The sequence below is a fragment of the Aythya ferina genome, assembly GCF_964211825.1.
Source record: "Aythya ferina genome assembly, chromosome: 19".
NCBI classification, from domain to species: Eukaryota; Metazoa; Chordata; class Aves; order Anseriformes; family Anatidae; genus Aythya; species Aythya ferina.
In genome coordinates, this window is record NC_140309.1 from 10,848,778 (window position 1) to 10,863,729 (window position 14,952).

The 14,952-nt window shown below is 36.3% G+C and overlaps 1 protein-coding gene across 4 annotated transcripts in view; it reads left to right on the top strand.

Moving 5' to 3' along the window:
• The window catches only part of USP32 (ubiquitin specific peptidase 32), a 76,464-nt gene that overhangs the window by 30,954 nt on the left and 30,558 nt on the right, over positions 1-14,952 (top strand). For all 4 annotated transcript variants that reach the window (XM_084493585.1, XM_084493586.1, XM_084493587.1 and 1 more), the window contains exons 5-10: positions 251-410; positions 10,008-10,139; positions 11,025-11,132; positions 11,809-11,924; positions 12,339-12,401; positions 14,175-14,258. In XM_084493585.1, coding sequence (XP_084349711.1) covers positions 251-410; positions 10,008-10,139; positions 11,025-11,132; positions 11,809-11,924; positions 12,339-12,401; positions 14,175-14,258 — 663 coding nt within the window. The remainder of the gene's footprint in view (positions 1-250; positions 411-10,007; positions 10,140-11,024; positions 11,133-11,808; positions 11,925-12,338; positions 12,402-14,174; positions 14,259-14,952) is intronic.

Consider the following 14,952-nt stretch of genomic DNA (forward strand, 5'->3'; position numbering starts at 1 on the left):
TCAGAGTAAATGCCTTTCCAAAGGCCACGTTGAGTAGGAGGTTGAAATGCAGAGAGCTGAGGAGTCTAATTTCCCTCCTTGTGCTGTATTTCAGAATGAAATAGAAAAACAGGCATGGCTCCAAAAAATTATTTCAGTACTTGTTTTTATAGGAGATTGTCCTAATTCTTGTTCTTGCAGCTAGATGGTTCCTGTTTACGGATACTGAGAAAGGAGAGAAAACCAGTCATGTTTTCTTATTTTCTAATAGGGTGAAAAGGTAAACTATGAGAAGTTCAGGGTTTGGCTATTGCACAACAAAGATGCTTTCACATTTTCCCGTTGGCTGCTGTCTGGAGGTGTGTATGTGACACTCACTGATGATAGTGATACTCCTACCTTCTATCAAACACTGGCTGGAGTCACACACTGTAAGTAAAAGATGCTTCTTATTATGTGCGTTTCATAAAACTATTTCAGAATTCACAAACTTAAACTGTTGCCTTGCTGCAGTTGTTCATTAAATCTTACTGCTCTGATTAGATGCATGCAGTTCTGTTCAGCGAGATACATTTCTTCTCCATGCTAATTTGTTCTCTGCTTTTTGTGCTGTGACAAGTAAAACATTGTTATGTACAAGGACACAGTGGGGCATTATTTTGAGAGAACAGCATTGAGATTACAGCATTTCTTATAGTAGACGTTGACTACCAGGCAAATTAAAAAAAATAAAAAAAGCAAAATGTCTTCTCTGACAAATATGTTAATCTAAAGAGACTTGATGGTAATACAGGTTTTGTATTTGCTTTTTCTGGTGTAGTGGATCATAAAACTATTGAGATGGTTTTGATAACAATGCTTGTTTCAAAACTAAGTGTTACATCTTAGGTTGTTTTCTACAGTCAAATAAGTAATATTCCTGGCATGTGATGTAGTCAGGGAACTAAATTAACTAAAGAGAAGCCTCCTCAGGATTTGCATGTAGGAACGATCTCCCAAGAACAAATGCTTCCTTATGTCTATATTATTGCGAAAGGAGGAGCAGCTGTTTTGTAGATTAAATGTAAAAACAAAGAGCTGACAAATTATACTTGATGTGCAAGTGTAATGTGAGCATACATTACAGGAAAGCATCTGAGGGACTCGGTGTCCCTTAGGAGAAGGGTCTTTGCTGTTGAGATGTCAGTGATTCAAACAATCTGCGTGTACTTTATGCACACATAGATTTTTCTGTTGATGTGAGCATGGCATTTTCTCCCTTCAATAGGTGGATTACTTTAAAATTATGTATAATTTTTATAGTTTTCTTTTGTTTTTAAATACGGATTGAATTTCTGTTTAGAACATCTGAAATGAAAATGCATGATTAAATTAGAAGTTTATAGGCTAGTAATTTATTAGGGTTACAGGAGAGATTGCAGTAGACATGGAGGTTTCAGAAAACCATGCCAAGGTCTAACAGACAGGGTTAGAGAAAGAGGTTTGCTTAAAGGAAAAAGGAGGAAAGAAAGAAAGAAAGAAAGAAAGAAAGAAAGAAAGAAAGAAAGAAAGAAAACACATTCTTGAATTCTACAGGTTTCAGCCATCAGAAAAATCTCTCAATGTGTATCAAACTGAGACTCGCCACACTTCCAGCCTTGTCAAGTCTGCCTTACCCTTGGTATTCAAAGAGAGCTTTACCCTGTGCCTCTGAATTTTACCTTGGAGCTTGCTTAGATTTTATTTCACATGAAATTGAATGTTTTTCTGTACAATTTTTACTAAGCTTTTCACAGAAAGTTTATTTATACTGAAACTGAGGTTTGTAGTAAAAATAAATAAATAAATCTGATTCTTAGAAAATAATTGTTTGGGTGGCTCCATGTTACATTTGTTTCTGCTGTAGTAATTTTGATTTTTTTTTTCTTTTAATTTCATAGAGAGTATTTTCACTTTTTTATTGCAAACTTTTCGACCCTTGTCTTGACAGAATCCCAATTATTTGGTCAGTCTCTGTCAGATGAAATTGTCTCAGGTGCTTCCGTTTACATTTGAGCTTTTGTGATTGCAGGGACCTTCCACTAATCACGGTGACTCTGTTAGCATTTCAGCCATCTAATTATTGTCTGAGCACGCTTTCGGCAGAAACAGTAGTCTCTATCTTCCATGTAATGACTCGTCACCTCTAACTTCCACTTACCTCTTTGATGTCTTCAACTGTACAGCCTCGAATCTTGCTTAATTGCTCTTACATGAATCACCTCCTTCATGAAGCAACTGGCTTGCTCTGTTTAATTTTTTTAGTAGACTCAGCGACCCTCCCTCAACACTGTCAGCGTCATTGCTGAGAATGGCAACCTTGAAACCAGCTCACTGCTGCTCTGAAAGGAGTATTTTTGTAATTCCTTGAATTTTAAGGTTTAGAAATTCAAGTAATGCTCATGTATTTGGTTTTAATCTCTTAAGTTAGTTAAGAATAATTTCATAACACTCCTGTGTATTGCAGCATCTGATTTTGTAAATCATGTTACAAGAGGAAGTGTTTAGTCTCCTTTCTGGGAAGCATGCATGCGTGGTTGCTCCTCTACACGTGCTATTTGTATAGCTACGTGTTCTCTTGGAGAAGTTCGCAGAGTTTTAAAGCCTCATGAACAGTGTTCGCAGAATTTCAGGTCTCTGCTGGGTGATTCAACACAAACTATGTATTCAGGAGAAAAAAAAAACACAACCAAACAACATCACCATCAAAGGAAAAAACAAACAAACAAACAAAAACAACAACACTTGTGTTCTGGGGAAAAAAAAAAAAAAGTGTTGCTATAATATTAGACTAGACTATGGAGAAATTCAGTCTATTCTGGCAGCCGATAGTGTTTGTGTTTCTTTGCCAGCAGCTTACTTTCATAAGCAGTCAAGAAGGTGGGGATAAATGAAAACTTAAGCCATTGTTGGCATTAAAATGCTGAAATAAAATTAAATATTTGAGAATGTTTGAAGTGATCATTGAATCTTCAGGTACACGTCAGAAAGCTTTTCATTTTATGCAGGAAACTCATGTAGCTTACATTTATCTTTGCGTCAGTAAAATGTTTCAAACAGTATGGTATCTGCAGGTTTGGTATACTGAGCCACATTTGGAAAGCTTATGTTCTGGGGTGTGTTTGGACCACTAGATAAAATTAAACTTTATTGTACTTTTGTTATCTTCCAGCTAAATATTGTTACAATAAAAAAGGAAAAAACAAACAAACAAACAAAAAAGCACAATGTATTCAGTACTGTGTTAGAATGTATGCAGCTTGATACCTTTCAAAGGACAGATGTGGAAAACCGACAGCAATTTTAGGTAGGAAGAAGACAAACTGGTGAACTAACCAGCCTCCCCCACGTCTGGACAAATGCTTCTTTTTATGATGTGTCTGATGATTTCCCTTGTGATTTGAGGCGGTAGAGGAATCTTATACAATAAATGCAAAAAGTAAGGAAAATCAGAGTGCTTGGTCACTTGGAAGTAATTGCAGTGAAATATGAATGCTTGGGGCCTTGCTGGTTTGCTTTAAGTCTGATATTTACAGCCTAGTCAAGTCAATCTAAAGAGTAAGAAAGTAATTTTACCGTAGCTGCATGTACGAAGCAGCACGAGCTGTTATGACAGCTCCTTTTCTCTAAAGTGAGGCTTGGTTTTAGTACATTTAACTAGGATAATAGTTACCTTTTGGGAGAAAATGGAACTGAAATAATGTTTAGTAAACCCAGGAAAATGCTGCTAGCAGAATATAGTGAAAGAGTGAGAGTTTTTAGAATTTCTTCTACTGTCAAATGAAATCTGCTGAGTAGAGCTCCCCTCCCAGGGCATGCACAGATCCATCCCCTGGCTGCAGGACTGTGGCCAGGTCGCAGCACGCCCTCTCCTGGAGCAGGGCTTTGCTCAAGCTTCAGACCCTTTTCAAGCCTTACCTCCTCTCATCGTGCTTTCCATTAAACATCTTAAATAATATGTCAGAGACGTGAAAAATTGTGGTGATGAAAATAGTGAAAGTTATTAGCGTTGATGTAGGAGAGACAGCGAACGTTTTATTGCAAGGCACCAGTGACTCCATTTATGTTTGTTTAATGAGCCGAGCTATCAGCAAAACAAAGGAATTCTAATTTTTCAGTTGTAAATAACATTTGTTTCGCAATGCAGATGACTTCAATTATTATTTCTCAATACATAATTAGAAATTAAACTTTGAAGTTACAGGAAGTTGCATGTGCTCGCTGCTTTTAATCAAATTTTGTTCCATTTCGCTTAAATCATAAATAGGAGTCATTTTATTTGAAAGCTACCAGAATAACGTCAGTTTCTCTTGGACGTGTGTTCCCAAAAAGTAGTTAAAAGGATATGTGTCTCTCCTCCATCCAAGCAGTGACCAGTAACACTAGTCTGGATTTTCTCAGTTTTCTGGTCCGATTGGGTACTTTTGTTTTTTATCTGTTTAGTCATCATACTGAACAGCAGTGTAGTGGAACGTGGAAGTCAGAGATAATCCTGTCAAGGACTACTACTAACACTGAATTTCTCTGCAGGAGAATATTTCCAGCAAATCATTATTTGTCCTTAGTAATTACAAATTAAACGCCTAATCTCCTCTGGTACTCTCAAGTTCAAATACAGTAATTCAATAATACAAGAGCTCTTGGCAGCTGGAAGATGTCATTTTGGTGCCTACCCTGCAGGTTTGTACTCTTTTAAGTATCAGAGCAGATCTGAGTCCCAACTAGGTGCAAAGCAGAGCTTTCTGTTGCTTAGTTTAGCTGATGGATGCAGAGGAAGAGGAAGAGGATCTCACCGAAGGGTGAGATCCTGCTGGTTTCCTTCGCTTGGCTGGACACAGTTCTTCAGGTGAAACACAGGTGGTGGTGAACTTCTCTACAGCTGGGTCTTTTTGGTGTTCCTCATTGTCACTTAATGGGCTTACATACTCGGGTTTTCTGTCCTGATCCATAGGGGGAATGCTCCCACTTGTGAGAGGTTGCTGGTTTCAAACTGACAGGCCATGTAATTTGTGCTTCTCCATTACCCCATTCTTGTGTCACTTAGTTCTTACTAAATAGCATCCTAATTCTCCTTTGAAGTGACTATCTTCTGTCATCAGGAAAAAAATTGTCAAAATCTTCCTGCTTTTCTGACAGCTCCTCCTGAGGTTCAGCAAGACAGTGTTTAATCAGTATAATAATTATATTTTAGAACATAGTTATTGCTAATTTGTCGTAATAAATGAGAGACGCCCTGGATAACCAGATGTCATGGTTGAAATGCAGGAGTGAGTTGATGAAACAGTATGAAGCTGAAACTGAACGTTGTGGAAGGAACCTCTTCTCTCAGGTTTAGAAACCTGTAGAGCTTTGTGGTAGGGTCAAGTCTGTAAAAAGAAAGAAAAATCAAGCAATCGTTTAACTTTGCCCATCCTGAGAGCCTGTCTGGGTGTAAATGTATTCCTTTCTTTTTAACTTAAAGAAATGAAAAAGATGGAAGTATTCCAGCACAGTAGGCCAGTAAGAAGAAGCCTCAGTGTCACTTAATCTGCAGCTTGCCACTTTCTGATCCTCTTAGTTCCCAGGTTATTTTATGTCCTGCAAAGCAGCTCTGTGCCCAGCTCCCAGAACCTTCGATGCGTTCGTTTGCAAGTGCCCCAGGGCTGTGGTTAGGCAGAAACCCTGGTCGTGGTTCAGCCCATCCGCCTCTGGTCCTGAGCTGGCTCCCTGGCAATGGAGAGCCCGCGGTGACCGGGGACGGGGTTTTGCCTGGAGGGTATCATGGTGAGGAGTGAAACGAAGCAAGTTGCAGTTAAAATGTTGGGAATATGGTATGCTTCTACTGCTGTGAGCCAGAGAGGATTGTGCCATTAGGTAGGTAAAAATTAGGTTGTTTATAAAATATACTCAAATCTTTGCTTAATTCCGGTGTTACGACGAATTGTAATACATCAGGCCTGAAATGGAAACCTGTTCTTACTTTTTTTTTCTATGAGAGAAGAATATTCATGGCTTGCTACCTGTGTAGTATTTAAGAAGGGAGTTATTTCATGAAAATGGCATTAAAATGAAGGGTGCTTTTTTTAGTGTTTATTGTTGTTATTGCGGCTTGTCAATCGCAGTGTAGTGGCTGGTTTTAAATTAACTCATTTTTACAGTTTTTGCTGAAAACCTGTTATTTACCTGTTCTTCCTTTACTATACAAAGACTTCAGTTTGATGCGTACTTGACGTTATCATTCCTCCCATTGCGCTTGTCTAACTGCTAGAGAATTGAACTATAAAACACTATCATTAATTCTACAGATCTGATTTTTTTTGGTGATTTTAATGGACAAATGATGGCAGGAGAGATAAAATAGAATAGTAAGTGGGTAGTATCTGCTTAAATTTCACAGGTGCATAATGCCTGTGTGACCTCAAATAATCACGTGTTTAACTGGCAAAAATGAATAATTAGTTGCCTAGAAAACCAGTCTGTTCTGATGTTTTGGAATCTGTTGTATTTATAAGATAAATTTTTAATTTTTCTTAAGTTATTCAAAACTTGACCCACTAAATGAAAGCCTAGTTCACACCACCTGATGTGATTTGACCAGGTATTAGGAACAAAATAATTTTATACTTTGAGAAGTTAAAATACTTGAATATAAGCCTCTTTAGAGGAAGATGGCACTTTTTCATATGCAGTAGTAGGGTAAGTGCAGACACATTAGGATGATAAGTACAGTCTGCTTCTATCACGCTTCATTTAAACTTCAGTAACAAATATGATTGTATGTGTATATCCTAAATGGCAAAAGATTCCTGGCAGTTTAGATGTAACGAGGAACGTATGGCGCACTGCGTATTCGGAGAGCAATTTATGAGATTATGTGCAAAAAATCACTCTGGAGAAATCAAATTATCTAACAGCTGGCTTTGCAACTTCAGACTTAAACATTTGCATCCAGTAAATCTTTCTGTATTTTATGTAAATGAAACTATTTCAATAGGCTACAATTTATTGTTACCGAGAGTCATATTCTTTTGTTATATTCTTACTTCTCTTCAGCCTAAATTGTGCAAGTCTATTCAATGCGAAGGATGTTCTTTCCTGCTTCACCAGTTTTACTTTCTAAAATGTTTGGCTCTTCCATGGAAAAGTAAAATCAATACGCTAGATTTACCCTGGCTATATCAATGTAGCACTTCTTATGTTAATATTTATCAGTTATTATTTTGAAGGTGATGATTTGAAAATTTGTCTTTTAAAAGACAACATAATTTTAATTGCATAAATGCAAATAAGATGCTTTCTGGGATAACCTTTATTTTGTCAGATTAACTTGATAATGCAGCAAAGGTAGCACTGTAGAAACTATCAAATTTAGTAAGTGGAGTGCAAGTAGCTTCTACTGTAGGCATTTGAGAATATTTTACCTTGTCAGAAAACTTACTTTTTCAGTTCTTACTTACTAAAGGTAAATACCACACCTGCCAGCAAAACAGGTTTCTGCAGGGTTACTCTTCCATAAAGACAACGTGAGCTTCCTCATGGTTTTTGGATATTCTTAGTGTGGCATCATTTCAGGAATGAAGCACAACTGGCATGTCTGTTGTTCTTCCTAGTCAAAGATAGATTAAAAGAAAACAAACTGATTTGTATGCTCACCCTCAGGAACATTAGCATAATGCCTTTGTATTTGCTAATGAGAGCGATAACGTGTGTGCAGTTCTGAATGGCACTACAAACCTGCCCTTGATAGGCTGTGTTTGGGCAGTGTAATACTTCTGTAGTTCTCTTTATGTACTTAAGATTCTGTCTCACAAAGTATTTTTTACCTTTCTCTTGTTATTTTACTTTTTGATTATTTCTGTCCTTGAAACTCCATGAATGTGCTTTTTTTTTTTTTTTTTTTTGCATCCCCTGCAGAATGCAGGTGCTGCAGTCCTAGCATGGTGTCCTGCAGGGTCTGCCTTGGCAGTGTTGCAGCATGCTGCGCCCTGCTGAACAACAACGTTGAGGGAAAGTGTATTTTATCTGGCAGATTTTCTCTCATCTGTTGAGATGCAAACCATTGTGGGACAGGTATGTCATGAAGTCATCACAGCACTCCTGCATTTCCTGGAACACACCTGAGTGTGCTACCCAGGCTCATGAAACTGCCTGCATCTGGGCACAGTCCTAAGCATCTGCAATATTTCTGTATGCTGATCTTCAAAGAAATAACTATTCTATTACTGCTTCTTGATTTGTAGTTGAGTAGGATTCCTTTATATGTTTAGATTACTCTTTCCATATGTATTACAACACAACCAAGAGCCAGCAGATGGTAAGCCAGATAAGGGAATTGATCCAGCTGGAAAGGAGGGAGAGGAGAAAGGAAATCAGTTTGGTTTTCCTGCTATATCCGTTCCTTTATCTCACTCACCATGTAAATGCACAATAGTGAGGATGCTGCAGCATGTGCCTGGGGTTCAGTGGAAGGTAAGTCTTCTCTGAGTTATGTTAGAAATATGTGACCCTTGAACTGCAGCTGTAGTGTGGGTGTTCTGCAGGCTAGTGTCAGGTCTGTCTCGGCCTTGTGCTGAGTGTACGGACCAAAAGGAGGGCATATTTTTGCTGGTGTTACTTTGCTAGCTGCTGTCTAAAAATACTTTACAGGAAGATGTAATCCCTTCCCACTCCTCCAGCCCCACATCAGAAACTAATTTTTGGTAAAAAATTTTCCAAACTTTCTGCTGATGAGGGTACAGCACTGCATAGTTTGTGATGTATAGTTTTATGTGCCCATTGGGTAGTTACAACTAGTTAGTGCTCCTTGTATGTTCCCTAAGTTACTATTCTGATTAAATTACTATTCTTAATGACAGATATAGGAAAAAATCAATACAATTTTAATTTGACATGTGACTTGTTTTATCTTTTCTTAAGCCTTACAGGATTATTATTGTTTCTGTAGACTAAACCAGGCCAAATAGCTCAAGTTAAACCTATTAGAAAGCTGGCAAGGATTTAAAGGCTCAGAACCATCTGGGAATGGGATCACACGTAGTGGTGCTTAATATAGACAGCTTTGTCATTACATATCTATTAGAGAACCAATTAATTTACACTGACCTAAAGCATTGTTGTGACACACTTGCATATGTAAAAAGATTAAAAGTATTGTGGAGCAGAAACTGTGTTTTCTATATACATTTAATTTTAAAGATAAAACTGACAAACCCCTAAAACTTGGGAAAAAAAGAAAAAAAAGATCTTTGTATGTTTTGAAAGAAAACGTTTCTTCCTCTGTCTACTTTTTACTTCCCTTTCCCTAACACCTCGTTTTACTAACCTCCCTCCCCCCCCAGTTTATATTAGATTATAAATTCCTCAATATAAAGTTTCTTCTAGGTTTGTATAATCACTCTGCAAGGTTGACTGGGTTTCTAGGTTCATCTATAGTATAAATAACAAAGTAAAATAAAATATATATTTTGATATAATGCTAAGATAAAGCTAAATTTTAATGTGACAGACACTATTACTGTATAAGTAGAATAAAAATTTTAAATGGGAATTATTTAAGAGAACCTAAGTACTAATCTTTTTTCTTCCCATAAGAGTTCTGAGCTTTTTTTCTTTTTTTTGAATGCTACTTTACATGCATTTTAGAAATCTAAATATTGTTTAGCTTTGCAAACTGATATTGCACATATAATCTACCTGTTCAGTTCATCAAGAAGAAATATATGAAAAAGAAGATATCTCTGGAACCTTTAGCAGTAGGCGAAATTCATTTCTGCACTTCTAATTACTTCTATGTATTATTGATGTCGAGCTCTTAGATATTGAATAGGTAAGATGATTCTTTAGGTAAGCAACTTAATAACAAAACCTTTTCTCTACAGCTTGTATTTTTATTTTTTAAACACAGAAATCAAGCACAAAAATGTAGCACCATTCTCTTTGTGACAAAATAAAGCTGCCTTTTTATTTAGTGACGAATTCTAACACAGTCCAGATGTTACCAAAACTTTCTTTTATTTGTGTTGGTTATACAGTGGAAGAATCTGACATCATTGATCTTGAAAAACGATACTGGCTGCTAAAAGCTCAATCAAGAACTGGACGTTTCGATTTAGAAACATTTGCCCCCTTGGTTTCGCCTCCTATTCATCCATCTCTGAGTGAAGGTATGGAACTTCGATAAAACATGCAAGGAAGTGATGTTGCTGTGGTGTTTGGCATCTTCCATATTAGTCTTCTCTCCAGTCTTAGAGTGGCATTTTCTTTTATCACCAAATGGTCAGCTGTACTGATGAGTCTCAGTAGTAAGTAGGAAACGGGTAATTCATGTTCAGGATAATTCATGTTCAGTAGATGCAAGCTGTTGGAACACCAGAACTTATGTTCAGTTCAGTAGGGATATATTGCCATATCCTGTTGCTAGTGAGTGTGTTTTATATGTTAAGTAATACAAATTTACACAGCTGTTATGAGGAAACTTGAATCGTTTCTGCACATTCTCTATGTTTTCTGAATGAGTCATTAACTTTTTATGGGATCAAAAATGTTGTATGTGTGGAATGAATAAACTCAAATCATTTGAAGGCCAGTGTAATGGAAACTCCTAACTCACTTAGGGCCAAATTTGCCAAGGTATTCAGTGATTTTCAAAACGAGCTTGTTGTGTTTTGGAAAAGTCATTATTGGCATCTGAGTACCTTTACTCTTCTGATCATGTAGCTTTTGTGAAAAATGCTTATTCTAACCACACTGGTTTAAATGCACATTTCTATAAATTAGCCATTACACGTAAGGTGAAAGAGTAAGGCATCTGTTTAGGATTCCTTAACTCTGTTTCCCTTTGTCTAGCCACACTAGTGATCTAATTCATCTTTAAAATGGTTGTAGTAGTGATTCATTATCCTTATTACACTTGCTAAGAATGGTACAATCATAAATGTTTGTACTTCTCCTTGCAAATGTAAACCATTAACACTTCACATAAATTCTAAGGATTATTGTCAACTGTTTCAGTCAGATGCTGTAACAGGAGATGCTTTTGTGGTTTGCAGGTTTGTTTAATGCCTTTGATGAAAACCGAGACAATCACATAGATTTTAAGGAAATTTCCTGTGGGCTCTCAGCATGTTGCAGGGGACCCTTGGCAGAAAGACAAAAATGTAAGTATGCAGAATGTTAACTATTAATTTTAGAGATCTTTTTTAGTTTGAACAAGTAAGTTGAGTTGTTTCCACCTTTTTTAGAAATTTCTTTCACATAAGTGTGCATCTGTGAAAGGTGACAGACTTCAGAAGTTTAAAACTATATATGTTTAAGTATGAAGGCTTCCTTTTATAAAGCACAACTAAACTGAATTCTCTATATTTTCATAACTCATCAATGGCTTCATAAAATTATAAGCCTGTTGGGAGAAAAAAAGCATACTTCAGAAGTTATTTTGCAGTGTTCTGTGGTTAAATAGTATATTTTGTCTTGTTTACTGTCCAGTTTTCAGCTGTTTCCCTGCAAGGTTCTTCAGTTTTGAAATACCTTCATTCCACGCCTTTCCAAAGCCATATTGCTGGAACTTAAAGGCATTCACTGGAAGTTTCTGTATGCACATATGTTCCCTGCTAAGTCACATCAGAAAACACAGCACAAAATTGCAGGAATCTAGATTTCAGTTTATTAAACACAGCTGCTCCATTTCCTCACTAACACACATGCATCCTGCCTCATCAAAACTGTCAGCACTAAATCATGTTCTTGTGACTCTGCAGACTTATATTCTGTAAGAAAAAAAAAAAGTTGTTGAGTAGTTCTAACATACAGGCGTAATTTCCTTTTTTCCCTCAGTTTGCTTCAAGGTTTTTGACATTGACCGGGATGGTGTGCTGTCTCGCACGGAACTTAAAGAAATGGTGGTTGCACTTTTAGAAGTCTGGAAGGATAACCGTACCGATAAAATACCTGTAAGTTACATTTATATATTTTTCTTAGTCACTTGCTTCTGTTTCCTAAAGTTATCCTTCTAAAGTAGGAATAAATGTCATGTTTCAGATGTGAATGATGTTTGAACACTGTTTCAGTGAAATACAGGCATCCTTAAACTATCTTAACAGAGGAGTATTGATAACAGGATGTAACTTACCTTGCATAACTTTACCCTGCCATTAACCAAAGTAGAGTTATTTGACTGTAATGTATCCTGTTTCATTTAAAGAAACCTTAGGTAGAAAAGTGCAACTGTCTGGAAGCACTCAATTGTGAATTACATAGTGGTATCATCAACATTTCTGATGGTTATATTTTTATTCTGAACACATACCGCTCCAGAGAGTGCTTTGAGAATTTAAATCTGTTTTCTAATCCTTTTGTTTGCCAAGGAATTGGACATGGATTTGTCTGAAATTGTAGAAGATATTTTGAATATGCATGATAACACAAAGGTAGGAATTTGCTGTTTTCCTGTTATTTTTATGTCTTGGTATCTTCAGTTTATAAAATAATAATAATAATTAAATCTTCTGCTTTCTTTAAAGTAGACATGTGTCAATAGAAGAATTTTTAAAGAAATATCTGTCTTCCATTAACATGTTATTTTGTAACTATTGTGGAAAATGTTCAGTTTTGTAAGCCATTTTAATATACAAAACTAAACCAGCTGAAATTAATTTGAAGCATATACTGTTTTTAAGGCTTCGCTATGCATAATACCACTTAAGTCTGCTGGTTGACTTTTTCTGAAGAATGTTTTTTGTTTCATGTTAAAAACAAAAAAGGGGGGTAGTGCATTAATATATCTCATGTTTTATACTATGTGAAAAGGCACATTATCCTTTCATGCTGGAACAACTGCAGTAATTCAAAGGTTACTTAAGCATTATCACTACCAAACTGTTTTTGGTAAATAATATTATATCTAATCAATGAACTATATTTCACAGTATTGTTTCAGAGCTAAGTATCTGTGAAACTATGGAGGCATCTGTCATGACAAAGCAACAAATCTTAATAGTTTATATTGTGCTTTATAGTTCACTGTGTGTAAATCTTTAATTATGTTTTTTTGAGATGGGCACCATTATCTGCAAACAATATCCTTTGCTTCACTAATTATTAGAGGAAGAATATCTGAAAACTGTACATAGTTTGAGAAAAGCTGTAAAGAATGGCTAGAAATGCTTAGTTACTTCTTCAATAGTTCTCTTGCCTGCTTATACTTCTACAAAGTGGAAGGCAAATATTTTATTGAATTCTTTTATTACCAAAGCAGTAGAAAATACATCTTCACTGAGCTCTTCTCATCCTTTGAGGCTTTTTGCCCTTTTAATAAAGAGTAATTTAATAGCAGCCTCATCTCCACAAAGAGTTAAAAAATTAAAAAAAGAAAAAAGACTGAAATATCTTTCATAGAGCATCATGAATGTAGCGCTGAAAAGAGCTGATGATGCAGTAATTACATAAATTACTTTACTTAACCTCTCTACATACGTTAGCTTTAATCTGTGAACTCTGCAGAAATGGTGTGTGAGAAGAGGTGGGCTAACGGGCAGGGCTGTAAAAACGGCTATGAATTATACTAAAAGCTCAGATTGTTACTGTCGCTGAGTTATGGAAAATAAGAAAGTAATTGATTCACGTATTGGCCAGTGTTATGCTAGTATAACTTTACAGGTGATTGCTAATTAATAAGACTTGTGTTGTAAGTTAAGATCGTGAGGATTTGACCTGCAATTGTTTTGCCCAATTCTCAGAGGAAGACAGTGGGTTTTCTGTGTATAGGCCAGTACTCATGTGTGCAACTCCTATAGAAGATCAAAGCCTGAGAGTTTTCTTTCCTACCAAGTCATTACACTGACCTGCCATGTTCTGCTGCTTCTGCTTTCATGGTTTGAGGAAGTACAACTGCAGTTGAGCATGAATAACGCAATGTGAATGATGTGGAGCAGGAGCAAAGGTTACATGCTGTGCAGAGTTTCACCTGAGTAATCTCCAGGCTTTTTGATTTTCCAGGTTGAAAATAATATGAAAACTGCATCTTTCTTCTTTTATTTGATCGAGGTTTATTTTAAGAGTGGTAGATGCTAATTTTTCTCAAAACGCTATCTTTGCCTTGTGTGGTACATTTAATTGGCATTTTTATAGAAACCATATTAATGGTTTGGTTTATCCTTGCTTATGCTTTGGTTTACTCTTTCCCATTTCTTCTTTTAACTAAGCTTGGACACCTCACTCTGGAGGACTACCAGATATGGAGTGTGAAGAGTGCTCTTGCCAATGAATTTTTAAATCTACTTTTTCAGGTATGTTTAGAAGAAATTTAAACTTGAAAAATGCAGTGATTAACTTCCCAGCTTTTTGCATGGCCTTGAATTGCAGCATCAGCGTTTGTGTCAACATGCTTGCAGTGTTGTCTATTGCAATATGCTCTGTGTTTCTGCAAGTGCACATTACCTTGACGGGATGATTCTCTATTTGATTATTATTCTTTTCAGTGTATGGAGATGCCTACAGCATAATTTGTTAAAGTGAATGTAGTGCACTGTTCATGAAATGAAAAATTTCAAGTGAATCAGCAGTTAGATTTTCCATTAGAAAAAAGCTGTGTTTTTAAATGGTTGTTCTTCCAAATCTTTGCCAAGGGACACAGGAAATGAACAAAGGTATTGCTAACTCTTTACAACTGCTTTCCCTTTACGTTTTCTGTCAAAGCTGTCTGAGGAGCCTTTCATTGCTTTCTTAATGGAGCACTCCTTGAAAGCTGCAATATCATATCACTATTGTGTTGCACAAGCTGAGGATTAATTGTGCGCTGAATTTGCCTTTACTTGAGCTTGAATGGGATTTTAAAAAATCCTTAAAATAGTCACATTCTAGTGCTTGCTCACTTTGTGCAGAAAATAAGAGTATTTTCATTCAGTGCAGTTTGTTCCTTACCGGTATTCCACAGAACTAGATACTTTGAATTCAAATAATAATAATAATGGAGCCTTGAGA